Source organism: Tauraco erythrolophus, chromosome 22, assembly GCF_009769465.1.
Source record: "Tauraco erythrolophus isolate bTauEry1 chromosome 22, bTauEry1.pri, whole genome shotgun sequence".
In the NCBI taxonomy this organism is placed as follows: Eukaryota; Metazoa; Chordata; class Aves; order Musophagiformes; family Musophagidae; genus Tauraco; species Tauraco erythrolophus.
This window is the reverse complement of record NC_141486.1, coordinates 2,823,013-2,848,540: the sequence shown is the minus strand read 5'-3', so window position 1 is coordinate 2,848,540 and position 25,528 is coordinate 2,823,013. Positions and strand designations below refer to the sequence as shown.

Here is a 25,528-nt window from a genome sequence, read left to right as displayed (position 1 = left end):
GATTAATTAGTGCTAATAAGGCGCGTGGCTGTGCGGAGTCCTGGGTGCCTTCTGGGCCGTGGACAGTGTCCTGCGAAGCTGCTGTTTGTCGCAGCCCCGTGTCTGCTGCTGATGGAGGACCCACCTGGGCTGTGTTGGGGTCTTTCCCCGCTGCAGCCCGTGCCTCGGTGTTGCTTGGCTTGTTCCTCTGGCAGAGAGTGCCTGGAGCGGCCCCTCACAGCCACCGCTACGGAAAAGAAGGGCAGAGAAAAGGAGCTGGGCTGTTTCCCAGTCGGGATGGATGTGGTGGATTGCTGTCTAATGGTGTGTTTGCACAGGGCACAGGCAGGTAGAGGAGGAATTGGTGGCCAGTGCTGACCAGCATCGCTCCGTCAGCATCCGCGGTGCTTTGGGGGTTTGTCTTTGCCAAGTATCTACCCCGGCACAGCTGATCCAGTCCCTGCCTGGCTCATACTTTAGCTGGACTCCAACTCACAGAATGGTCTCTCAGCTCTTGCCTAAGCCGTGTCTCCTTTCCTGAGGCCCAGACCCCTCCTGAAATAACATGACTTGCTCCACTTGAGGCATTATCCTCCTTCCATGCTAGTACTTTACTTCTGGTTGTGTCGCCTGGGTCCTGGATGTCATTGCATCTTTCTTCTTCCAAGTTTTCCTTTCAAAGAGCTAGACTTCCACACCTTCCCAGTGTGATCTGCCCTGCCATTCCGCTTGAGCCTCTAAATTATTGGAAAAAAAAAAAAACAAGACAAAGCAAACCCAAATCATGGATGTTGCACATTTTCCATGCTTTGCTGGAAAATGCCCCCCTTGGAAGAATCACTTTGGTTTTCCCCACCGTGCCTGTGGTGAGCGATGCTGCTCTCCAGGGATGCACGGGGCATTGCCCACCCACACGTACTTCTAAAGCATCCTTTGAGCTGCAGCCAGCCCTGCCCGTGTCTGGGCACGGACAGACGGACAAGCTGAGGGAGCCACTGGAGCAGCTAAACCTGCTCTCCCCTCCTCTGTGTTGCTACAGGAGCCACGTGCAGCAGGGAGGGGACATTGCTGGTTTAGAGTTCCATCTGGGCTGTGGTTCTCTGGAGGCATCTGCAGAAGAGGGTCTGTCCCAGAGTGTGTGCTGCTCACTAGGGAACGGGTGGGAGAGCTGGTGTCAGCAGCGGGGACATGGCTGGTGGCAGAAGCACAGAGCTGATGCTGCTTTTGTGCAGCACTCAGACACCAGGTAAATGGCTCTTCCTCCTCCTCTGCAGGTGAATCTGGTCCTGAATGAAGGGAAATCCCTGGGCCTCATGATCCGAGGAGGGGCAGAATATTCCCTGGGTATCTACATCACCGGTGTGGATAAAGGCTCCGAAGCAGAGAGCACTGGCTTAAAGGTAAGAGTGACCCCGGAGCTGGGGCAGGAGGTGGAGCTCAGAGCTTCACACACCATGGTTGCTGCTGTTCCTGCCCTTCTGCCCCCGCCAAGCAGGACTCTCAACGGAGAGGTGAGCATTGCAGTTCTGGGGACGGCTTTTCAGGGCAGGTTCTTTGGATGTTTGAGATACTAAACCTAGAGGGAGCAAGGTGGTTGTGCAGAGAGAAATGCAGCCTTACAGCTCCTGGGGTGGGTTGTACTTGCCTTCTGCCCTAGCACACCCCCAACCTCATTTCTCCCCCTTGACATAGCCTGGGGAGATTTTTGGTGTAGGTATCCAAGAGTGCAGCCCAGAGCTGGTGGGTTAACAAAGTCACTCTCACCTCCCTGAGCTGGCAGAGAAGAGTTTCCCATTAAAGCTCCTGGCCCTGTGCCCTCTTCCTGCATCTCACATCCAACCCCTGTATGTTTGGAGCTGGTGTTTTGCACCTGCCTGCAGGGAGGTGTTGAGCTGCCGGTGGGAGCAGGTGCATGCTACTTCCCTCCTGCAGCACTGGCATTTGCAAGGAGTGTCTTAAAGAGCAGAAACACCCTCAGGGCTAAAGCTGAACTGATCTATCAGCAGCTGATCTATCACTTGGTGTGACCTCCAGCTACATCAGGCTCCCTCCATAGGCAAATGAGTTCTTATAGGATGCTCTGTGGGTTGGCTGGGCCCTGCTGAGGCTGGACTGGTCAAGAGTCCTACAGTTTTGCTGCAGACCTCTTGTAGAGCAAGATCCTACATCTCTTTCATCCCACCAAGTAGACATGCACACACGTCAGCTCCGAGCTCCTCCATCCTTCCTGCTGTATAGTGCAGTGATATGTTTCTCCCTTGATCAACCCCAGAGAGTTTAGGGCTAAGCCTTCAGCTTTGCTCCAGTGGCCTCATAAAGTCACTTAAATCTGTAAAGGCTGGTAGCACGAGGTGGGTGGACAATCTGGTGGAGAGGGCTGTGATTCGGGCTGGGTCAGATATGACCGTGTCCCTGAAGTTACTGTGGCACAAAACGTTGTGTCCAACTGGGCACTGAGGTCTCCGGGGGTTCCCTTTGTAGACAAGGAGACGTTTGTGGGGGTGATGCAACCATTTCTGAACTTAACCATCTGCTGCAGGCTCCTATTTCTCTCTGCTGGCTCTTTTTGACCCAGAATGAAAATGCTGAATTTGGAGCTTTGGATCAACCCAAGCCTTAATCTCTCTCTCAGATCCTTTGCAGGGAAATGGGGGTTTGGACCCTGCCTTAGGAGGGGTCACTTGGCCATGAGCTGTAGGACCATCATAGGGAGATGACTGAGTGTTTCTCAGCGCAGCAAGAAGTGAGAGCTGCTGCTGGAGACTCCCTGCGGACCATCCTTCTCCCCATGTGCGTTACTGCTCTGGGCTGGCCGCCCTCTGCCCACACACCTGGCCGGAGTGCGCGGCCGTCGCCCAGGGATGCCAACACATGCTTGTTCGTTAGCGCAGGGTTGCGATGAGAGATGGCGAGGACAGTGCTGTGGGACACGAGTGTTTCAAGACAGAGATGTTAAGAGGCACAAGACAATTTGTTTCTACCTAATAGAGCTGGGAAGAGAAGGACTGGCTCGAGCTGCCCTGGGTGACACGCGGTGACAGTGCCATCTGAAGCCAGCCTGTTTGTCCCCAGCACCTGCTGAGCTTGTGCCAGAGAGTCAGACTCCATCTCATAAACACCAACAGCCTGAAAGATTAAAGGCAGGAAAAGAAAAAGAATTTGCATTGTTTTCCGTAGGTTCTTGCTGTTCGTTTCGTGTTCAGTGCTTCCATACTGCTCCAAATCCCTCTCTTCACTGCACGGGGTTCAGTACACTGCTCAGCGCAGCGAACGTCGCCCTGCAAACTCGGACACGCAGGAAAAGTCCCAGCAGTGTAACACGTGCCTTTATCCCCCCACCTCTCATTCCATACCTGCTGGGAATTCAAGAAAATAACCCCACGCGCTGTAGTGGAAGCACACGGAGCGATGTGTGCTGCTCCCCTCCGTCCCTGCCGAGCAAGGTCCCCGCGCCGCGGCGGTTGTTTGCACGCCGGAGCCTCTGCTTATTGATTCTTTACATCTCTCCCCTCGCTGTGCTGTTTCCTAGTACCTGATTTGTGCGTGCCAGCAGGCTGGTGCTTCCCCGAGTGCCAGGCTTTATGCGATTTCAGATGCACACAGATGCTTTGTGTATGCTCCAGGCTGTAAATTCAGAGCAACGTGGAGGTTTGGAGATAAGGAAAAGCCTTTTATGTTCTGCCGGTGGACACGGGGGGGGGGGGTGTAGGCTGCATCCATGCGCTGCTGCAGGTGGTGGTGGAAGGGATGTGATGCCACCAGGAGGGAAGAACCGATGGGTGAATGTGATTTCCAGACAGTTCGTTGCTCCCTTAAAGTAGAAAAGTTGTGGGTTTGTTCACTGGGGGCTCCTGGGTCAGTGGGAGGGTTCCTGCCGACTCGCTGGGCAGTGAATTCTTCTGTGGGTTTTGCTGCTTTCACTGAATTTAACAAAATTGTTTGAGATGAACAGGTTACCCAGAGTAGTTGTGGCTGCCCCATCCCTGGCAGTGTTCAAGGCCAGGCTGGATGGGACTTTGGGCAACCTGGTGTAGTGGAAGGTGTCCCTGCCCATGGCAGGGGGGTTGGAACTCGATGGTCTTTGAGGTCCCTTCCAACCCAAACCATTCTATGATTCTATGATTCTGCCAGACTTTTCATTTTAGAGAAAACCTTCTTGCATCTATGATATTAAATCAGAATTTTTGAATGTTTTAATAACATGTTTTACATTTCCCTTAAATTTTGATTAAAGGGCGAACGACGTGGTATTGAAAGCCAGTCAAAACCAAGGAAGTTTCCCTCAGGTCTGAATGCTAAGCTGCCTTTTGTCTGCTGCAGAAACCGGGGCCGTGGTCCTGAGAAGGGGTCCCAGAGGAGATGGAGCTCTGCTGATGCCAGTTTGGGTTCTGCTGCTCGGCTCCCGCCAGCTTCACGGCCCCAGGGCAGAGCGATCTGCAGGTGCCAGCAGAAAACGGGCTGGATTGCTGCAGTCAGTCAATAATTAAATATTCATACTCTTGGCCTTGGCCTTCTTTATGTTTATTCATGCCTGAAACTTCTGACAACGTGTTCTTTGGGTGTGTTTTAAAATATGCTGCCTGGGTGTAAGTTCTCAGGCTGACAAAGTGCGGGTTTAGCGGAGGACTGCGAAGGAGGAACGTGAGCCAGTCTTGTTTGCTTTTGGCTTCTGTCCTTCCTGCCTCCTTCGTGCCGTTGGCAGCGATGCCATCCGGGAGCTGAGCTTGTTCCGCTGGCGTTCGTGGAATCGGCTCATCCCGATTTTTTCCTTGTTCATTTTTTCTGGTGGTGTATTTTGTCAGGATTTTTTTTTTTTTTTAAGCCAATGTTTTTTTTTTCTCTCTCTCCTTTATATCAGAAATAGCAGATTTCAGGTAGCTTGCTTTGAAACAAACAAAATACTGATTTCCCAGCAAGAAGGCTGGGGCAAAAAGAGGCTACCACGATCCGTGTGTATCCAATATACAAGAGAAGGAGAGAAAAAGAGAGACTCTAAACAGGAAGAGGTGAATGATTTTACATCGGCGGTGACAATCATGAAGCTGCCTCTTGAGAACCGGCTTGTGTTTTGAGGTCTGTAGACAGAGAAAGATACTGAAAAAGAGAAGATAATAGGATTCAGCCACAGGCTGCCTCAGAGTCTGAGAAATAAGCTGGATAGTGAAAAATTCAATGAGGAGGAGCGTGGTTGTAGTACATGAGATATAACCTTTGCACTGGTGTGGAGTGGTCCTTCAAACGATGTCACCTGTATGGGGACAGATGTCACTTAAAAGGCTCGTTTTCTGGGAGGCAACCAGAAAATCCCCCTCCAGCAGTGCCCAAGCCACTGCCTACCCCGAAAGACCATCTTCTCTCCTTGTATGCCTTCATGTCCAGTTTGTATCTGCTTTGTTCCTCGTGTTTGTGTTGCAAGGTGTTTGGGGAGAAGAACGTGTTTTCAGGCAGCACTTGGCACCCGCTGTTCCCTTACCTCCCTCCCAGATCCATCTCATCCTTCCAACAGGCTGTATTGACCTCGTTGGACATGGATCAACTGCCCCAACCCGTTTTCCTCCTGGAGAAGCTGAGTGCCGCCTTATTTTCCTGCGAGTCGTAATTTGGTCATTTCCAAACCAATTCATGCTTTTTCCCGCCCGTATTTTTAATTTCTTAAGGTCTGCTTTTGGTAATTATTTGTGCTAGAGGGAGACTCCTTCTCCTTTAGTGGTATCCACAAGCATGATTTAACCTCTCTCCTAGCACATTAGTGGCATTAAATAAGACTAGTGCTGGTGCCAAACCATTTGGCATCCTATTAGCCCTGTTATTCCCAGCTCAATTTGGTGTCATTTAACATTAACTCATGTTTAAAATCTCCAGCCTATTTTTCTGTCTGGGTGGCTGAATTTCTCCCAGAGCCAACGCTGATTATTTTTAAGAGACTTTAAGTGCTCAGAACCCTTGTCTTAAGCCCATTGAGTTTCTCTCGACTGCACCTCCCTTTCCCATGTCATTCTCTCTGTCTCCAGAAAGAGAAGGAGCCAAGTCTGCCATCGAGGCGTGCTACTTCTGAACTCTGCTTCTTGTTTTATCCCCTGAATTTCAGGGTAGGTTTTTCCGTAGGAAATTAGAATAATCCCATTTTCAGAAGTGGTCGGGCACTCAGTGGATCCTGTTGTGACCACCCACCATTAGCTGAGCACAACTGAAAACTTGCTCGTGAAATATCCAGGGCCATAATTTTTCTGTGTTTTATTTTATTTTTTTGTGTCTTCTTATTATTTATTTTATTCTATGCTGGTTTGGAGCTATGCGTGCAGCAAATAATGTGCCAGGGTCAGTGTTTGTTTCAATAGATGGTTCTTTTGCATCTCTGCAGTCTTTTGTTACCTTCCCACTTGTCTTTGACTTTGGGGGAAAAAAAATATTATTATTATCTATGTTAATTAGCAAAAAATCCTTTTCAGCTCTAATAGGAGTCTATCATCAAGATAGGCTGATTTGCAGGCGTTTGGGCTGTCCAAAGATTCCCTTATCTGCCCTTCACCAGCAATTGTTTTTGCAAGGTCTTTTTTTCCCCCCTGCACGAGGTGCTTAAACTTACCCAAGTATTTTGTGGCTGGTTGTTCTCAGCTGGTGTTAATATTCTGGCAGCACCAGATAGAGGTGGTCTTGTGCTGGACACGGTACTGACGGAGCACAAGAGACCAGAGAGCCATGAAGGACTTGGAAAAAACATTGAGGCAGCGATGAAGGACAGATACAGACAGATGCAGTGGCTTGTCCAGGGCCCCTCTGGTCTCCCTGAAATGACAAGGGTTCCTTTTGGTCCACTCTTGAAAGGAGAAACTAAAAAAAGGTTATTAAACTTGTGTAACTGTCTTGAACAAAAAAATGATGAACGTTTAATCCCTGATATGGAAAACTATTAAAGATTCATAATTGCAATAAAACTATCTAATTGAATTTGAATTTTCATTGTTTCGCTGCTGCAGTGAGCCCCGTGCTCCTTCTTTTAGCAGCAAAACCCACTCCAGTGGAGCGCCCAGTGAACTAGAAAGACCTGAGAGATGATACTCATTACACTTGAACGTGTGTTTCTCTTGGCAGTTTACGCACTTGCATAATTTTCCCTCCCTGTTCTGGTGATCAGCAATTTTCTGATTGATGGTTTAAAGCTGACAGAGCTTGAAGGGAACCTGAGATATTTGTGGGGCCTGATGGTTGGGAACGTGGTCATTGTGTCATTTGCCTTCCCTTGGGCTCCCTCCCTCCTGGTTTCTCGGTCTCCATGGATCAGCTCAGGAGGATCTGGCCGGCTCGCTGTCCTCCTGCGGCAGGTTCGCAGAGGTGAGCTCGGCTCCAGGCTGTCTTTCTTTCAAACCAGGGCAGTTTCACATCCCTAGCATATGATTTTGGCAGCCGCTCTGTGCTGGGGTAGGTGTGAGTATCCCACCCCAGCACAGCTCTGCTCTGCACTTTCTCCCCTCCAGACAGCAGCTGTGAAGGGCCACCAGCCCCTGGCCATGACCTGCCAAATCCAACCCGTGCCTGGTCCTGTCTGTCGTCCTTCTGCAGGGAAAGTCAGAGAAAAGGGAAAGGCCAGCCAAGAGCAGGCGGCTCTGTTTGCAGGATCTGCTGCTTTCAGCATCTTACTGGAGCCAAAGCAAAAGCTGGTGCAGCAGGACCTGGCCTGTGCCAACGCCGGGGCCTCGCAGCGGCTGCGGCACGGGCTCCCTCTGCCCTTGGAGCTGCAGGCTTCCATCAGCCCAGCTGCAAGGCGTTGGCTCCCTCCTGGGCTGGCCATGGGACCGTGAATTTATCCCTTCCCTACACCATCTCTTTGGCCTTATTAGCTGGGCAGCTGCCCCGTTAACAGCGGTATGAGGACACCAAGCAGACGGCCTCGGCTGACCCAGGTGAGGACAAAACTCGGGGGCTCTGACAGTGGTGGTGGTAGGGACTGGGCTCCCCTGTGCTGCCACAGCCCTTTGCTATCCACCAGCCCCTCTGTGTGTCACGGAGGAAGGAACTGTCCCAGAAGAATGAGGCAAAGCTGCTCGAGGCTGCTGGGTGGGACTGAACACAGAACTGAGCTCTGCTGCATCCGAGCTGCGTCTGGACTTGATGGTCTTAAAGCTCTTTCCCAACCTAAATGATTCTGTGGTGCTCTTGCTCCAGGTCCTTTTCTCCTTTCTGTGCCACTCAGAACGTCCTTCCAGCCTCACCGAGCATCCTTTGTCCTTTTATCAGAGGGAAGGTAAACAGGAGCCCTTCTCTGGCTTCTCATTATTGCCAGCATTATTTTGTATAGCTCCATCAAGCTCCCCACACATTATCTCGTCTCTAAATTTAACAAGCCTAATCTTTTCGATCTGTCCTTTCGCAGGCACCTTCATCTGCCACTAATCATTTTTGTTTCCCTTCTCTAGAACATTTCTCTCTCTGTTTCCTTGCTGGGCAGGCAGAGAAGTAACCAGAGAATGTACTCGCAGCAAGGTCACGCGTTCACTTGGATATCGCCATGACACAAGTTTTAGAGCTGTTCTTGATGTGTTTCTTACCAGAGTTTCCCATCACGTGTTTTTATTGCAGGCTTACTTGGTCATTCTCACACGTGCACTCTGAGCGAGTGGTCCATGAGTTGTTGGTTGTAGTCTTTCACCTGTGTCCTCTGTGATCATTCAAGAGGCATCAGTCACATCTCGGCCAGTGGCAAAGTCCTGCCTGGTTCTTCAAAGAACCTTTACCAGCCCCTTCTGACACCTCTGATCTGAACTAACCCGAATAGTTGAGGTTGCTGGTAGATCTTGACTTCTTCCTGGGCTCACTCTCCTACTGCTGCTGCAGACATTTTAGGATTGTCTTCCACACCTTCTGGATGTTCTCCCATCCAGAACTCTCAGGTTCTCCCATTCTTTTGCATCTCTTTATTGCTTCTCAGGGAGACTCTGTGCTGTATCTCTCTCTGCATCTCTTTGCAAGGCCAAAGGAGCACTAAGGTCTCCATATATGACCCTCCATGGCCCTGCAGTGGGCAGGGAGGGAAGCGGCCCGTGCCTTCTTGGCACTCGGAAACTCTGCCTCCGTAATCCGTGACCATCTGGATCACAGAATGGTTTGGGTTGGAAAGGACCTTCAAGACCATCTAGTTCCAACCCCCCTGCCATGGGCAGGGACACCTTCCCCTAGATCTGGTTTCTCAAAGCCTCATCCAACCTGGCCTTGAACACTTCCAGGGATGGGGCAGCCACAGCTTCTCTGGGCAACTTGGTCCAGTGTTTCACCACTCTCAGAATGAAGAATTTCTTCCTTATATCTCATCAAAATCTACCTTTTTTCAGCTTAAGGCCATTGCCCCTTGTCCTATCACTACATGCCCTTGTCAAAAGCTCCTCTCCAGTTTTCTTGTAGCCCCTTTAGGCACTGGAAGGTGCTGGAAGGTCTCCCTGGAGCCTTCTCTTCTCCAGGCTGAACAACCTCAGCGCTCTCAGCCTGTCTCCATAGGATGCCCCAGGCACAGCAGCACAGGCTGGCCGAAATGGAGCGGGAGTGTGCGCACAAGTGTGCGAGTTGCCCACGTGTGTGTCAGACCTGCTACCGCAGCCCCCGGCGTTCTTCCATCTCAGCTGGTGATGCTGTGCCTGGAGAGCAGCTGACGCAAGCTCTGACCCCGTGCTCCTGTGAGCTTCAGCGTGGCTGTAGCATACGACAGAGGCGATGTCCGAGTGCAGGGGCCGTACTGCGGTTTCTGGATCAGCTACTGCCTCCTTGGACCAGCGTCTGGCTTCCCTTCCCTGCCGAGCTGTCGCCGGAGCTCTCGTGCTTCGTGCCGAGCTGAGCTTTGCTGGTGGTAGTCCTCATGTCCACTGCTGCACCCTGGCGAAGTTCAGGGTAGCGCTGGTGGAAACTTGGGTGACAGCAGAGTCACAGCCCATCACATAGACTTGGCAGTGGTTAATCCTGGCTTCTCTCTGGAGTAAATGCTTTTAAGAATCCGTATAATTAATCCCAGTCCTCTGAGGCTTCCGTGACCCAGCGGCAGAATGAGATGGACTGAGCTGAAAGGATCATATTAATGCTCCACGTTGTTATTTATTTTCAGCCTTAGAAATTCTTCTCGCTCCCTCTTTTCTCCTCTTCTCCTCCAAGGTGGAGGTGAGTTATTTAAAGCAGTGTCTCCCGCTTGCGTTGCAGCACGCAGAAAACAAGGCTGCGTTTTGGCAGAGCTGAACGGAAGCCTGTGGTTAAGCAAAGACATGAAAGAACAGTTTCAAAGAGGTGGCTTATCAGAAATGGGGTGAATTGTGATACGGGAGCAAGGAGGAGTGGCACTGAGCACCCTGGAAGCAAAGAGAATGGGATTTGGGATGCAGAGGGAAATGCCAGATGGGTGCTGTGACTTGAACATGGCCAGGGAAGCTCCTGGTGACAGCAAAGGCCCTGGCCCCAGAATGAAAGCTCTCGGGAGCAGCTGGGGAGGAAATGGGAGGAAGGGAGAGATGAAATCCAGCTGTCCCAGATCCCACAGTTTACAGAGAGCTCGAGGCTGTGGTGAGACGCTCGAGATGAACCCTCCCTGCTGCACACAGAGATCCAGAGGTTTGGGGCTTCCACAGATGGTTCCTGGCTGCCCAGATCAGCAGGAGGGATTAGGGCTGGAAGTCTTGATGTTCTCTGGGGCTCATTTCTAACCGAGCGGGTCTGCAGATATAGTTAATGGAGGGGACTGGGCATGTTGATCTGACTTGGAATTCTGAACAGGCTTCTCCAGGCTTCGCAGCCTGGTCCTTTGCTGCCTGTTGTCTTGAGTGCTTGGTCTCCAGCCACCAGCACTCAGCCCCTCTCCGTCATCTTTCTTGATGCTTCTAGTTACTGTGGGCCTGTTTTGGTGGTGGGGTAGACTGAGTAGCTCCTCCCTGGTGGGAGAAGGTGGCACATTCCTAATGGGAAAGCCTCCAGACTCACCTCATCCTGACTCCACAGGTAGGAGACCAGATCCTGGAGGTGAACGGCAGGAGCTTCCTCAGCATCCCCCACGATGAGGCGGTGAAGCTGCTCAAGTCTTCCCGCCACCTCATCATGACGGTGAAGGACATCGGGAGGCTGCCCCATGCCCGCACCACTGTGGATGAGACCAGATGGATAACGAGCTCCCAGATCGGAGAGACCATTGTCAACTCCGCAGGGTACGTGCTCGGTACACCCCGTGCAAGCTGGTGGTGTGGGGCTGCCAACCCGGAGCTCTCGTAGGGTGCACACCATCACCTGGGGGGCTGTGCTGCCCCAGCACGGGAAACGGCGGCCGCCTGATGCATTGCAACGTGCATGGGCAACCTGTTGATGGGAGCACCCCGGTCCCTGGGCACGTGGACCCCATATCTGGTGCTTAGAAGACATCAGCTCTGTCAAGTAAGGTGGCTCGGGTCTGGACAACTTTCCCTGTTCTCTCGGGTCTGAAGGTTTTAGCTCTACAGGCATAGGGAGGAGAGTATGTACCAGATGTTGTGCCAGGCCTCAGGTGGTGGATGAGTGATGGTCACGCTGCGTTCAGTGCTGACTGATCTTCTCCCTCCTCACAGGGCAGTGGGCGACCGTGCCACGGAGGCGACAGCCAGGGTAAGAATGATCTCGGGCCTTCCTTGTGAAAAAATCACTATTGCTGTCTCTCATTTTCCATGGGAGGGAGGGCTGTGTGCTCCCGATGATTAAAGGGATGCTGGTTTTATGAGGACCAGAGGGTTTTGACTGGCTCCAGCCTTTCTCCTCCCCACTTCACGCTGCCAGCTGTGCTTCTATAAGCAGTGACACAGCAGGTACCCCCATTCTGCAGCACATCTGGTGCCTCCTGGCCTGGGAATGATCACATTGATGGGCAAGGGGCAATGATCACACATGGGCCAGGACCGTGGGGACCCCCTCCACCCTGCAGAGGTGACCATGATGCCTTCTACGAGGTGGCTGTCCCTGAGCCCTGAGAGCCCCTGGGATCTTTCCAGGAGCGGAGCCAGCCCTCTCCAGCACACCAGCCAGCAGCTGGGACTGACCCAGCGCTGCGACCGCGGCTCTGCGCCAGGACGGCTGCTCCCAGCGCCCCTTTGCAGCGCGTGTTTCCTTTAAATGGAAGCGAAGCGGCGAGGTTTTGCAGGTGGCTCTCGCTGATAAAGTTTTTCTGTCAAAACGTGCTCCCCAGTCCCGACTCCCCTCAGTGTCTCTGGGCATAGTCAGGGTCTTGTCTGGCTCCACATCCCTGCGCTGACTGTGCCAGCGCTGCCTGGGAGGGGAACAGCAAGGACCTCCTCTTAGAAATCCCTCTCAAGGAAAAAAGCCTTTCATCTGCAGCCAGACACGTCTCTCCCTGGGACTCCCGTGGTTGCCCATGGCTCTTTCTTCACCAGGGTCTGCTTCAAGCTTGTAGAAGAGGCAAATGTGCCTTTTACACAATATGGGAAACTTGCCTCTTTCTCATGGCCCCAGTTCCCCCAGCTCTGCCAGGAAGGAATGCAGCTATTAAATCAATAGCTGCTCAAGAACAGCATCTGCGCCTGCTGAACAGAGCTGTTTTATTTATTCAGCTGGTGCTGCATAAACTCGTGGCTCTGGAGTTACCAGACAAGTAGAGACAGTAGGTGAGCAGCTGTGCTGGTGAATCCTTTGGGTTCCTGCCTCCAGTCATTCCAGTTGGCATCTCCCTTCCAGTCCCACTTTCCAGCTTTGCCATGGGCAGCTGGGTGAGTGCAGTGGTCTGAAACGCAGCTGGGGCTGGTGGGCAGAGCCCAGAGCGAGGGGGCAGTTCTCGCTCCTGCCCACGCTGCCCAGCAGAGAGACGGCTGCCCTCCTTGGCATCCCAGGCCAAAACCTCATCTCCTGTCTTCTGCAGCCCGTGTTTTACCGGGGCCTGGCGGGCTCCCAGGTGACGCTGAGCAGCATGGTGAACCAGACCCGCGTCATGCTGGAGGAACAGGCGCGGCACCTGCTCAATGAACAGGAGCGGGCGACCATGGGCTACTACCTTGATGAGTATAAGGAAGGCAACATCTCCGTGGATGCTCTGGTCATGGCGCTCTTCGAGCTACTCAACACACATGCTAAGGTGAGGGCCACACCAAGGTCGGGGACGGTGTCGTGTACCCGGTGGACTGAGCAGAGCCAATGTCACAGCGTGGCTCAGTGCCACCGAGGTTGTCTGCTCAGGGTCAACGTTGAGCAAAAACGAAAGCAAAATCTAGATGTAGGATATTATGGGGGACAAAGGCTGGTGTTTGGTGGCAGAGAAGCTTCTGGTAAAGTTTAGGACCAAGTTTCCTCATGCGTTCCCTGCCGGTACAGCTCGTTACACTGTTGAGCAGTGTGGGAGGTGGGTCTGCACCTTCCCAGGAATATGGTCGTGCTCCAACCTCTCTTTGGTTGTCTGTCTGCCTGGCCCAGTTCTCACTGCTTTCAGAGGTGCGGGGTATGATCTCCCCGCAAGACCTCGACCGCTTCGACAACCTGGTGCTGAAGAGAGAGATCGAGTCCATGAAGGCTCGGCAGCCCTCGGGGCCCAGCATCGGCACCGACTCCTACTCCATGATGTCCTACAGCGACACCGTCTCTTCCTCCAGCAGCCACTTCACTGCCACGACCGTCAGCTCAGCCCGGGTAAGCCTCTCCAGGCTCTTCCTTTTCCCTTCAACACCCGCTCCTGGCAGCCCCACAACAAACCCACCTCCCTGAAGTGCTGTAAAGGCGTTTCACCCCTCAGGACACCCTGTTCACTCTGCTTCCCGCATGGATTCCCCCAGAGCTTTTGTTTTTTTCCCTGTGGGCTGGTACAATAGTGTGATTTGTAGGTGCAATAAGGTGATGCCGTGACACGTGCTCGGCATCTCTGTGCACCTGAGGCTGAGATGCCGCTGCCCTCTGCCTGGGGCTGAGCTTGGGGCTAGGTGTCACTTTGTCCCCAGCGAGGGAGGACCTGCCTCCCACCAGGTCCTGCACCGTGAGCTGCATCCACGCAGAAATCTCAGCCACTTGTGGCTGCCACCCCGTGCCTGCTGCTGTTCACCAGCCCTGCCTGTTGCTTTTAAATCACCTCCTTAAGGATGCCAGCTGGCTGCCTGCCACCAGTGGGGACCATGGCGGCCGGGCCACCGGCGGCCAGTCCCAGCCCCTGCCTGCTCCCCAGCATGAAGCAGCAGCTCTCCCACGTCCCTGCCAGGCCTTCATCGCATGCACAGTCTAATTAAGTTATCGTAATCACTTCAGAGAGCGTGCAGGCACACAGCCCCGAAATTAATTTCTGAGCCGTAAAATGCCTTTCATCATAAATGCATTAGCAACCTTGGAAATTAAAACCTTCGTGAATAGAAGGGATGACAATGGGCTTTCTGCTGGTTTGTCAGCGAGAAAAACAGCCCACGGCCGGGGTTGTGCTGCGGAGGGCCCGGGCGACACGGGGCAGGGGGCTTCCTGGGGGCTCTGCCAGCCGTCGCGGTTCGGTCCAGCATCCCGAGAGGCCTCGGATAGTCTCAGAGCGCCAGAGCTGTGCTTTTGCCCCTTGACTTCACAAATCCCCATAGGAAAGCCATCTGCTCTGTTCGGGGTGGGTTACGGCGAGATCCGTTCTGGATCCGGATAAACAAAGCGAGTTTTGTGCTGCTCTCCAAAGGGCACCTGGGAAAATCCTTCGGAAGCATCTGAGGGCTGAGGCGGGTCTGCTGGGACCAGCACGCTGAGCCTGACACCCTGCTCCCACGCTGTCCCTGTGCCTGGGGCTCTGCCACCCGCTCTGGGTGCGCCGTGCTGTCCCTCCTGCTCCATCACACCACGTGCCAAGCATGGCTGCTTGGCCCGATGTGTGAGCGACAGCCCAGCCCCTCCGGGCACACGGGCCCAGAGGTCAGTGGGGGCGACCAGGGTGCTGTTCTGGCATAGAGAAGAGAGTGAGCACCATCCAGTTGGCCTCATTTTTAAGACCTTCCTTCAAGAACGTGTCCCCTGGTCATGCTGGAGGTCTTTCCTGGCAACATGGCACCTCTTTCCATGAGTGTCAGAACATGCACCTCTCTGAGCTCTGCCTTGGTGGTGGGAACACCAACGCTTCAGATGGTTGCCACCACCGCTTGCCAAAACAACTGCCAAGCCAAGAGCCCCGGCTCGCGGTGGATGGGTGCTGATCTCAGCTAGCAGGAGAGGGAGGAGAGGGGCAGAGCTCCCAGGCTTTGCTCAGTGCTGTTCTGCCCTAAGCCGCCAGCTGCAGCTGGATGTGTGTTCTGCAGGGTGGGCTTGGGGAAGGAGGGGTGCGTTGTGCCGGGATTTGCTTGTCTCGCTCATTTGTTCTACATCCTCCCTGATGTTGTTTTCGCTTTTATGCTTGTTTTCACCTGCGTTTTCCCCTCGCACATCCCCAGGAGCGGCTCCTGTGGCTAATAGACCTGATGGAGGTAGGGGCTGTCAGCGAGACGCGGAGCTCGAGTGCTGCGGTTGCCGTAGCAGACGGGTTGCGAGCGTGTGCGAATGTGTGGGACGGGAGGGGGGTCCAACCCGGCCAGGGACCAGTGTGCGACTCAGCCACGAGAACAGCTGCCTCGCTTCCCCTATCTCTGTCTTTTCGTCCCGTGGCTTTGCTGAGCTGTTTCAGAGTCCCTTTCCCTTTCCCTTTCCACACTGTGGACAAGACTCATCCTTGAACTAAACCCAGCTGGGACCAGTGTCCTGCTTCCCTAAAGCCCTGAGTGCCGCTGACAGCTCAGGGCAGGGGTTTGAGAAGGACCAGCAGTGTCTCGATGCGTGCTGGACCCCAGACTGCCCTTCCTGCCTTGTCACTTGCTCTACGTGCTGCTCTGCTCTCTCCCTCTGTGGGCACCCTGGCTAAACACCCGTAGGCTGGTCACATCCCATCACGCATCTGCAGGGATCTTGGGTCTGCAATAATCTGTGCTCCAGGGCAGGAGGGGTCAATGTAGTCGCATTGAGCATGTTCAGCCTTGCAGAGATCCTTGCACAGACTTTGGAGAGGCTGGACATGGATGTGGGGAGAGCCCCAGGAATCCTGCTGGCCATCACAGAGCTCCTGGTTGGGAGGAGGCTGAGAAGAGCCGCAGGCTCATGCCCCAGTGCAGCTCCGTGGTGTGGAGCGCATTCCCTCCTCCTTGTCTGGGAGGAAATTGCAGGGGTCAATGGGTTGGGCACACACGAGCGAGTGGTGGAGCTGAGAGCTGCTAGCACTTCTCTGGGAGAGAGGACCTCTGGTAGCTGTGAACCTGCCCCAAAGCCACATCCTTCTGGGAACAGCACTTACCTAGAAGAGGATGGCTGTAGCGTTCCCAGATTGAGCTTATCATGGGCACCCTGAACCATGTGGGACAGTATTTTTTGGCTTCATGACCAAAGGCAGTGACACTAGACCTGTCCCATCAGCTCTCTGTGGGTCAGTGGGTGAGCTTAGGCCAAAAATAACCAGTATGAGGCTGATCAGAACCTGCCATGTGAAAAGTGGTCCCATTACAGGATGCTGGAAGGATACTTGGAGATGAGACAAAACCGTGTTTGCTAGTGCCACCCATGGCTGCTGTGTGCCTGCTTATCCGTTGCCATCACCTCTTGTGGATCTTGGATCTCAAGATGAGTCCTGCGAAGCAGAGGTTAAATGTAGACTGGAATAATCAGATGTAACTTGTCTGATGGGAGCGGTATGAGTTGCTAATTGCTTACAGCAAGGCAGCCTGGCCTTTCCTTTGTCCCTGCCTCCTGCCCCAGCCTCTTTGTTAGGATTAAGGAACTGAAATCCCTGTTGATTTCATTTTAATTCTCCACTGCCTCCTAGCAAAGATGCTGCCATCGAAAGGTGCTTTCTCCTCCCAGAGCCTGATTCCACAGGTGCTGACTTGCTCCCAGCTCCCTGAAGCTGCAGGATGGGACCCAGTAATGCAGTTGAGCTGCTAGTCCCTGTCTGTCTTTGGTCTCCGTTTCACAAGAGATATAAGTAAGGAGAGGATGAAAATGAACCGTTCCTTTCTCTGGAAGGTGAATCTCAAGCACAAGAGCCCACAGCCTCTTTGGCAGATGACCTCTGTGTCCCCAGAGTGAGGGCAGAACGAGAGCGGAGAAACAGGGGACATCATCCTCACCCATGGCCCCCATTACGGAGCTGCTCCAGCTCCCAGCTGTCCTCTGACCCCCTCCAGGAGAGGCACAGACATCTCCTGTGGAGGGTCCCATGTGATTGGCACGATCCTTTCAGGTGATGAGGGTAGAGACCGAGTGGAGACACCGCGTGGGTGTCACTGTGTCACCCTCAGAGTCCCCAGAGTCAGAGAGGTCTGTGCTGAGGCTGGGGCTGGGCGGGGGGCTCTGGGCTCCTCCAGCCCTGCGGATGCGTTCTGGAGTGGGAGAGGGAAGGGGAGAGGGGAGGGAAGCTGGGCTTATTCTCAGACTGGCACAGTTGTTCCAAATTTAATCCCTGGGGGAGTCAGGCTGAGTAGCTCTGCAAAGCTTTCGTTAGCAGTAACTGGAAAATAAGGGACTCATTTGGAGCTGTGGGGTTAATTAAAGGTTGGGTTGTATTCCCCAGGGAGGTGGCGGTTTCTCCACCACTTAATCAGCGGATAGAGACTGGCTGCCTGTCTGAAAGATGCTCTCCACCTCCACCGCTCCTACCATGGGTTCCATGCGAGATAGGAAGGACAAAAGTCCCCCAGCTGCTCCCTGCAGAGGGGCGGGAAGGGCCCCGTCTGGCCCAATTTCTATAGGTAACTAGAAAATAGATGGGGTAAGGGAGCAGAGAGTCAGCAGGAGGGAGCAGCCTCCTCAATAAATACTCATTTTTCAGAGCAGTGGCACGTGGCTTTGATGGGCCTTTCAAAGGAAATCCAGGAAAGCACAATCTTAAAATAGCCAATTCCTGAAAGCAAATGTACTCGGCTTAAAAGCCATTACATTTTATAGCCCAGAACAAGTTCTATTTAATTGCTTTTGCCCCCAAAGTACCAAGCTTGGGGAAAGGCAAATCTCCTGCCTGCATGCTTCAGCAGAAAAAAAAAAGTGCCCTGAAGATGATGAGCAGTATCCGTGTCCCTGGTGGCCCCGGCTGTGCTGGGAGAGCAGAGCCGGGGCAGCGGGATTCCGGTGGTCTGGCTGGGCTGGCAGGGAGGGCATGGGGCGCAGCTGGCTGTGCCCACCCTCCGTTTGCCAGGAGGATTCCAGCCTCGGTGCAGACCAGTCCTGGCTCCAGGCCTAGGCTGGGACACTGCACACGATGCGCTCTGGGATGGGCTTGATGTCGCAGTGATGGGCACAAAGTTCAGTGGCAGGACTGGGGGAGATGGCACCGGCAGATTTTAGGGGGGCATCGAGCAGACTCTTCTCTTTCTAGTACCAATGTAACCATGGCTATTAGCCAGCACGCTGCTCCCGGTCATATCGCAGGGGTCTGGTCCTCGTGCGTTTGCCAAGAGCTCAGTGAACTCTTGGAGGCAGGTTGAGGCTGGCAGAGGCAGGGCTGGAGAGGGAAGAGCGCGGGACGCAGCTGAGATCCTCCCAAACGTGGCCGGGCTGGTGCTGAAATGCCACCATCTCTGCCTTGGCTCCTTTCCGTGTGCACACAGCCATTTGGCTGGATTAAAGGCTCTGGGCAGCATTTGGAGGTGGGCTGGTGCAGGGGGAGGCTGGTACTCGGGCAGCTTTCTGCAGAGCAGCTTTAGAGATGACAGCAGAAGGAGGGAGCTTTGGGGGGAGCATGCTGGGACACTTTGGGGCAGTTTCCCCAGCGCCGCGTTCCATCTGGCTGAGCATCTCCGCTCCTTGGCGTCACGCAGGGACGTGACGGCACTCGAGCTTTTTAAACTCATTGGCACTTCGATCAGATCTGAAGTCCTATTGCTCACACGTGCACGGCCCAGAGAGTTTCATGATTGTTTTAATCAATACAAAGGCAGGTGGCTTTTGAAATAGCCCTGCCTGCCTCTTCCTCCAGCCTCAGGCGTGTGGTATCGCCTCGTCCTTCATGGCAGCACTTGGATACGCACAGTCCTGGGGCACGTCAGGTCTGGCCAAAGCCTGATCTTTCTGTTGCTATTCCATGTGTTTCAGCCAAATCAGTCTTCTGCCCTGGCTTGGCTGCAGGGTCAGTAACCCTAGAAGGGGTAGAGGATGTTTCTTTTTCAAAAACCACCTGCCTTTATGTTGGATTAGTTGGTGATGAAATCGGCCCTAATGAGAGGAAGAAATGGTTTCCCAAGCTAATACTTTCCCTGTCGCTCTCTGAACAAGCTGTTTCTTTTACTTCTCATTCTCCAGGGTTCCTTCTGAAGCCACAGAGATAAAAGCACTTCCCATCAATGTTTTTGCTGCTTCTCTAATGCTCTTAATTGTCTCCCGTGTCTATTTTGGGACGCTAACATCTTACAGGCACAGCAGCAGCCTCCAGCAGATGGGGGGAATGCAGATGCACCAGCATTTCAACTAATCAGTTGTTTACCCTGCAATAAATAACGCACAGTTAAACACAAACTGTACCTTGCCCGTTCCGGCACAAACAGACAAACATCCCCATGGACATGACGGAAACGATGTCCACCCTTTCAGAGCAGCAGCTGCACCTCTCCGGATCAGGAGTTACTGTGGGAGGGGGGTTTGCCCTTTCAGGGCTTTGCAGGGGAACCAGGCAGAGCTGGGGACGTGCACAGTGGGCAGAGCACCCCCCAGCACGGGGGGCACAGCCAGCAGAGCCATGGCTCTGGGCTGGGCTCGGGACCAGCTGGGTTCAGCCCTGTTCAGGGCCAGGCCTGGCTCGCCAGGGCAGAGCTCTGCACCCTCCACTGCACACCCTGTGTCTGCTCCCCGCTGCTCCTTAGCCAGGGTGCCCGTTTGCTCTGCTGGGCTATACTCAGCATCCTGTGCTTGGGTCCGTCCCGATGACAGCTGCCCCTGTGCAGACAGACACATTCCCTAAGCCCTTCTTGATTTCTGGTGTGTGTTCAGAGCCATGTTGTGACATTTTCTCGTGACATCTTGACTCGTAAAGCAAAGGCAGTGGCCGCAGCTTCTATTTGCATCTGAGACTGGTGGCTCTGGTTTGCAAGGGAGGGAAGTTTTAAACATTTTCATTGTCCTTTTCCTGGGAAAGACCCAGGCATCGAACCAGCAGCCCTCAGAGCTGGTTCCTCCCCTCAAATTTAACATGAGGAGCTGAGATCTGAGTTCAGAGGAGCCTGCTCCTCCGCTGCAGAGGAAATTGCCCTGGTCGCTCAGGCTCACAGCACGCTTAGAGCACCCTTCTTAACTTGGGAGAGTCCCTTTCCCAACCAAGTTGCTTTGCTCATACGTGTGAGTCTCTAGGGAACCTGCCAGTGAAAGACTGGGTGAAAGACTGGCCTTGCCTGGGGGGGTTTGGGAGATGCCGTGCATCACTCTGCATGTTCCACATCATGTTGGTGCTGTGATGGTTGCTCCTTGCTGCTGTGACCTGGTTTTCTCTTCCTTCTTTGCCCTGTCAGAACACGTCAGAATTGGAAGGAGGTGGAGACAGCCACCAAAGTAGCATCAACACGCTGCCGGACATCTCCCTGGTAAGACACGGCACCACTGCTGCACCTCGGGTGGGAGCTGCAGGCAAATCGATGATACCGAGTTTTGCCTCAGCCTCTGTAGCTCTTTGCCCATCACCTGCCTGTGGATGTCACTGCAGCCAATAAAGCGAATTAATCAGGTCAGTTAGGAAGGAGGATTCTGGCTGGCTGAGTAAGAGCAGGATCGGTGCAAACCAGAGCGAAAGTTGGGTAGTTTGTCCTCTAATCATCCTCATTTCTGAGTCGTATTCTTATCGCCGATAAGGTCAGAAAGGCGTTTCTGTGAAAATCGGCTCATTTTGCCGTGGTCGCTGTGAGAAGGCGGTGTGAGATGCAGTGACTGTGAGCCTGGGGAAGCTCTCGCAGCTGAGCATGGTGTCCTAAAGGCTTCTCTTCTTGGCCTGGCAGGATGATCTCTCCTCCTTCCCAGATGAACCACCCAACTTCAAGCCTCCACCTCCTCCTTCAGCCCCTCGGATGCTGGACCCCTCTGCTGCCCAGCACAGGAACCCAGAGAAAGAAAAGCCCAAGCGCCCTTCCTCCGAGTCCTCTCAGTCAGGCCTCTTCTTCGTGGCCCCCCGAAACCCCACGCCCCCTCCTAGCCACTCCGAGAAGGACACCGTCAGCATGACTTCCACTGCTACCACATCCACCGAGGAGTCTGCCCCAAACGCTATCTATGCTACCATTTCCCCAGCCCTGCACAGCTCCAGGAGGCAAATGGATGCCCAGCTCTCCTTGGTCAGCCAACACCCCATTGGTCCCTTCCCCAGGGTCCAGTCCCCAACAAGGTTGAAGAGCCCACCCCCAGACGGCCCTGCAGCTGGTGGGCTTCAGAGCCCCCCTTCCCCGTCTCCTCCTCCTCCTCCACCCCACCCGGCCCCCCCCCCACCAGACAAGGGCAGCCCCCAGGCTGTGACCAACCAGCATTTCATCATGGTGGAGGTTCACCAACCCAACAGCGAGCCCGACGTCAACGAAGTGAGGCCCTTACCCCAGGCCAGAGGTGGGTGTCACGTTATCAACCGCAGGGTGAAAAGACCCTCTCTGGGGTGTTCCTTGAGAAAGAAACAGGAAAAGAGATGGATCTCAAGGGTAGGAACTGGGGTTGGAAGTTGGAAGAGTAAGACCTGCATCAGGCTGCAGGTCCCTGCCTGAGCACCAGATTTGGTGGCAGGACTTTCCTGTTCCCAGGGGGACTGGGGGATGGCAGTGCCAACCAGGGAGGGGCCACAGGGGCAAACGGTGTGATTTTGGTTCAAACTCCAGGTCCATGGGGTAGGGTGAAAGCCACAGAGCCTGGATCGGCGTGGCAATGTTCGGTAGTCATGTGGCCATGTGCCGGTTTGCTTTTTCCGCTTCCCCAAGATGAATTTCCAATTGCAGAAAACAGCTTGACAGCATCATGGCCAAAAAAAAAGTGAAAATCCAGGAAACGCATAAAAATTTCTGCAATGTGATCAGCAGTAGGGTGTTAATCTCCGAGACAAAGCCCTCAGCCCTGAATTTTGGCAATGCTGGAAAATGTGCGAGGCCCAGGGCCAGGCTCTTTGCAGCCTCCCTGGCTCCCCGGTGTGATTTGGGCTGACATTTGCTTAAAGACTGAGCTCTATTAGGCAGTTGGTTGTGACGTCTCTCTTGTGTGGGCTTTGCTGCGTTAGTTCATAAAATCTGTTTCCAGTGGAGTTTTAAAAGAAAAAAGGAAAAAAAAAAAAGATGTAATTCTAGGATTTTCCTATTAACTTCAGGTTTTGGAAAAATAAAAATAAAAATTTGATTGCGATCACATAGAGCTTGGGGGTCAGATTTGAGAGAGTTGGGGTTGTTCAGCCTGGAGAAGAGAAGGCTCCGGAGAGACCTTCCAGTACCTAAAGGGGCTACAAGAAAGCTGGAGAGGGGCTTTGGACAAGGGCATGTAGTGACAGGACAAGGGGCAATGGCTTTAAACTGAAAGAGGGCAGATTTCGATTACATATAAGGAAGAAATTCTTCCCTCTGAGGGTGGTGAGGCACTGGCACAGGTTGCCCAGAGAAGCTGTGGCTGCTCCATCCCTGGAAGTGTTCCAGGCCAGGTTGGATGAGGCTTCGAGCAACCTGGTGTAGTGGAGGGTGTCCCTGCCCTTGGCAAGGGGGTTGGAACTAGATGGTCTTGAAGGTCCTTTCCAACCCAAACCATTCTATGATTCTATGATTTATCTTTAATATATCCCCAGGAAAAAGGAGCGGAAGTGAGGGAGATGCTGGGCTCCACAGGGCCCTCGGCAAATGGCTCTGGTCCAGCGGGACGGGTGGTCCTGGAGCCCTGAGGGTGCCCAGGGGGGTGGGCTCTGCTTTCGGCTGAGACCCTTTGGGCCTGGGGGGACCCACAGCATCCCCGAGCCCCTGTGAGCCCCCCGCGAGCTGCTCGTGCTCGCATCCCGGCTCCGTCGGACCCGCTGCGAGTGACATTGTCGCCCTCCTGTGGCACCGTCCTCCCGCTGCAATTAGTTCATTAATCTCGGTAATGAACGAGGGGCCGGAGTCCTCCCCCTGCCCCTGGCTGGGGGCCGGATCCTGCCCGAGGGGTGGCAGCGGTGTGACCCCAACTCCGCCAAGTCCCCGAGCCCATGTCCCCGCCCTCCAGCCCTCTCCGCAGGTGCTGTCGCACCTGACATTTCCAGAGGCAGAGTCCTGACCTGCGCTCCAGAGTCTTCGTCCTCGAAGGGGAGAAGGCTCCCACCTGGCAGCTCCTCTGTGCTCGGGTCTGTCCCCGTCTCCTTGCAGACCCTGGTGCCGAGCATGGGCTGGCTCAGCAGGATCCCTGAGCTCATCACCCTCTGCCTCCACCCCAGTAAGGGATCTGAGTTGGATCCTGGACCTTGGTTTGAGACCTCTCATTCCTTGGTGCTCCCTGTGCACAGCTTGGCTCTTCAGGAGGGACCTCTGCTTGGGAACCCCACTCAGAGCCATAGAATCACAGAATGGTTTGAGTTGGAAGGGAACTTCAAGATCATGTAGTTCCAACCCCCCTGCCATGGGCAGGGACACCTTCCACTACACCAGGTTGCTCAAAGCCTCATCCAGCCTGGCCTTGAACACTGCCAGGGATGGGGCAGCCACAGCTTCTCTGGGCAACCTGTTCCAGTGCCTCACCACCCTCAGAGGGAAGAATTTCATCCTTATACCTGATCTAAATCTCCCCTCTTTCAGTTCAAAGCCATTACCCCTTGTCCTGTCACTACACGCCCTTGTCCAAAGCCCCTCTCCAGCTTTCTTGTAGTACCTTTAGGTGCTGGAAGGTCTCCCCGGAGCCTTCTCTTCTCCAGGCTGAACAGCCCCAACTCTCTCAGCCTGTCTCCATAGCAGAGTTTCTCCAGCCCTGGGATCAGCTTGGTGGCCTCCTCTGGTCCCGCTCCAACAGCTTCGTGTCCTTCTTGTGTTGGGGACCCCAGAGCTGAACACAGCACTGCAGGGGGTATCTCACGAGAGCACAGCAGATTAGAGGGGCCAGTCTAAATCCCAGGGAATCTGCCCAGCCCTGGGAGTGGGTGAGACGTCCTCCCTCTGGTACATGGCCCTAGGGGTGCTCAGCTGGCCGCAGAGCCGGGCTGCCCGACCTCTAACAGCCCTCGTCTCTCCCCAGCCTCCACGCTCTCCCAGCTGTCGGACAGCGGGCAGACCCTCAGCGAGGACAGCGGGGTGGACATCGGGGAGGTCGAGATGAGCGGCAAGGACAAGAGCCGGCAGCCGGTCCCTGGGAAAAGCCGAAGCCTCAAGGAGGCTGCGAGGAGCGAGGGAGTGGCAGAGGGGGCTTCCAAGCCGGTGAGGCTGGGTGCCCGGGGAGCTGGGGGTGCTGCTGGTGGTGGGAGGTGGGCACCTGGGGCTGCCACAGGCAGTGCTCCCTGCTGCCTTGTCCAGCTGTGGGCCAGTTCTGCTTCCTCTGCCCTCTTTTGTGCTTTGATGGGTTATTAATCCTCTTGTTTAATGAACTGGGCCAGCTCGCTGGTGGGCTGAGCTGTGGGGAAGGGACCCAGGAGTGGCCAAGAGGGGCATCGTAGGAGGTGGCAAGGTTGATGGGTGTAGGCAGCTGCTCTGCTCCTCCCCAAACCCTTCCAGACCTGCACACAGTTGGGATCCTGGATGTCAGGAGTCAGAAAGCAACTGCAGGCAGCCTGTCTGTCCCTCTCCCATGGAAGCGGCTGTGGGTGAGCCTGCCTTGAGGCAGGCAGACGGTGCCCGGCCTCCCTCGGCAGCGCTGCCGTCTCTCCCCACAGCCGGGGCTCCTGGAGCCCACGTCGTGTCTGATCCGAGTGTCCAAGAGCGCACCGACCTTGGGGATCGCCATTGAGGGTGGAGCGAACACACGGCAGCCGCTGCCCCGCATCGTCACCATCCAGGTAGGGCAGGCTGAGACTGGGAAGAACTCGCTGCACGTCCCATCCCTGGCCAGGCTCAGGAAAGCCCTTCAGCCGCAACCGGAGTGTAGCAGCAGCCCTGTCCCGGGGGGGAATTTTGGAGGGGTGCTTTCCCCCTCCTATAGCCCTGAGTCTCCCGAGATATCAAAGGCATCGTTCTGCTGGGGGCAGGGGATTGCTGAACATTGCGTTCATGTCCCATGGATGATCCCATACCGTAAAACACATCCTGGGAGGCAAAGATCTGCTGCAGACGTTTCAAGAGGTGAGGAGTCTGGGCAATCCCGGTGACAATTCATTCCCTCTTTCCGAAACATTTCCTGTTTTCCCGAACCCGCCTGTATTTCATTCCTGGCGGGAGCACGAGCTGACCACCTCTTCTCCTGCAGCGCGGGGGCTCGGCGCACAACTGCGGGAAGCTGAAGGTGGGCCACGTCATTTTGGAGGTGAACGGCACGGGGCTACGGGGCAAAGAGCACCGGGAAGCCGCCCGTATCATCGCCGAAGCCTTTAAGTTGAAGGAAAAGGACTATATTGATTTCTTGGTGACAGAATTCAACGTTGCCCTTTAGGAACCCCAGATGGGTTTTGGAAACGTGGCTTGGGATGGAAAGCAGCCGGAAC

General features: G+C 54.3%; 1 protein-coding gene across 2 annotated transcripts in view; it reads left to right on the top strand.

Moving 5' to 3' along the window:
• Nucleotides 1-25,476, top strand: part of WHRN (whirlin) — a 53,510-nt gene extending 28,034 nt beyond the window's left edge. The window contains exons 3-13 of one of the 2 annotated variants that reach the window (XM_086625156.1): nucleotides 1,254-1,379; nucleotides 10,948-11,150; nucleotides 11,544-11,580; nucleotides 12,842-13,054; nucleotides 13,390-13,602; nucleotides 15,354-15,386; nucleotides 20,439-20,510; nucleotides 20,919-21,516; nucleotides 24,133-24,311; nucleotides 24,764-24,886; nucleotides 25,294-25,476. In XM_086625156.1, the coding sequence (XP_086481282.1) occupies nucleotides 1,254-1,379; nucleotides 10,948-11,150; nucleotides 11,544-11,580; nucleotides 12,842-13,054; nucleotides 13,390-13,602; nucleotides 15,354-15,386; nucleotides 20,439-20,510; nucleotides 20,919-21,516; nucleotides 24,133-24,311; nucleotides 24,764-24,886; nucleotides 25,294-25,476 (1,980 nt within the window). Of the gene's footprint in view, nucleotides 1-1,253; nucleotides 1,380-10,947; nucleotides 11,171-11,543; nucleotides 11,581-12,841; nucleotides 13,055-13,389; nucleotides 13,603-15,353; nucleotides 15,387-20,438; nucleotides 20,511-20,918; nucleotides 21,517-24,132; nucleotides 24,312-24,763; nucleotides 24,887-25,293 lie in introns of both variants that reach the window. The other variant, XM_086625157.1, reaches the window with a different exon arrangement.
• The last annotated feature ends 52 nt before the right edge of the window (nucleotides 25,477-25,528 follow it).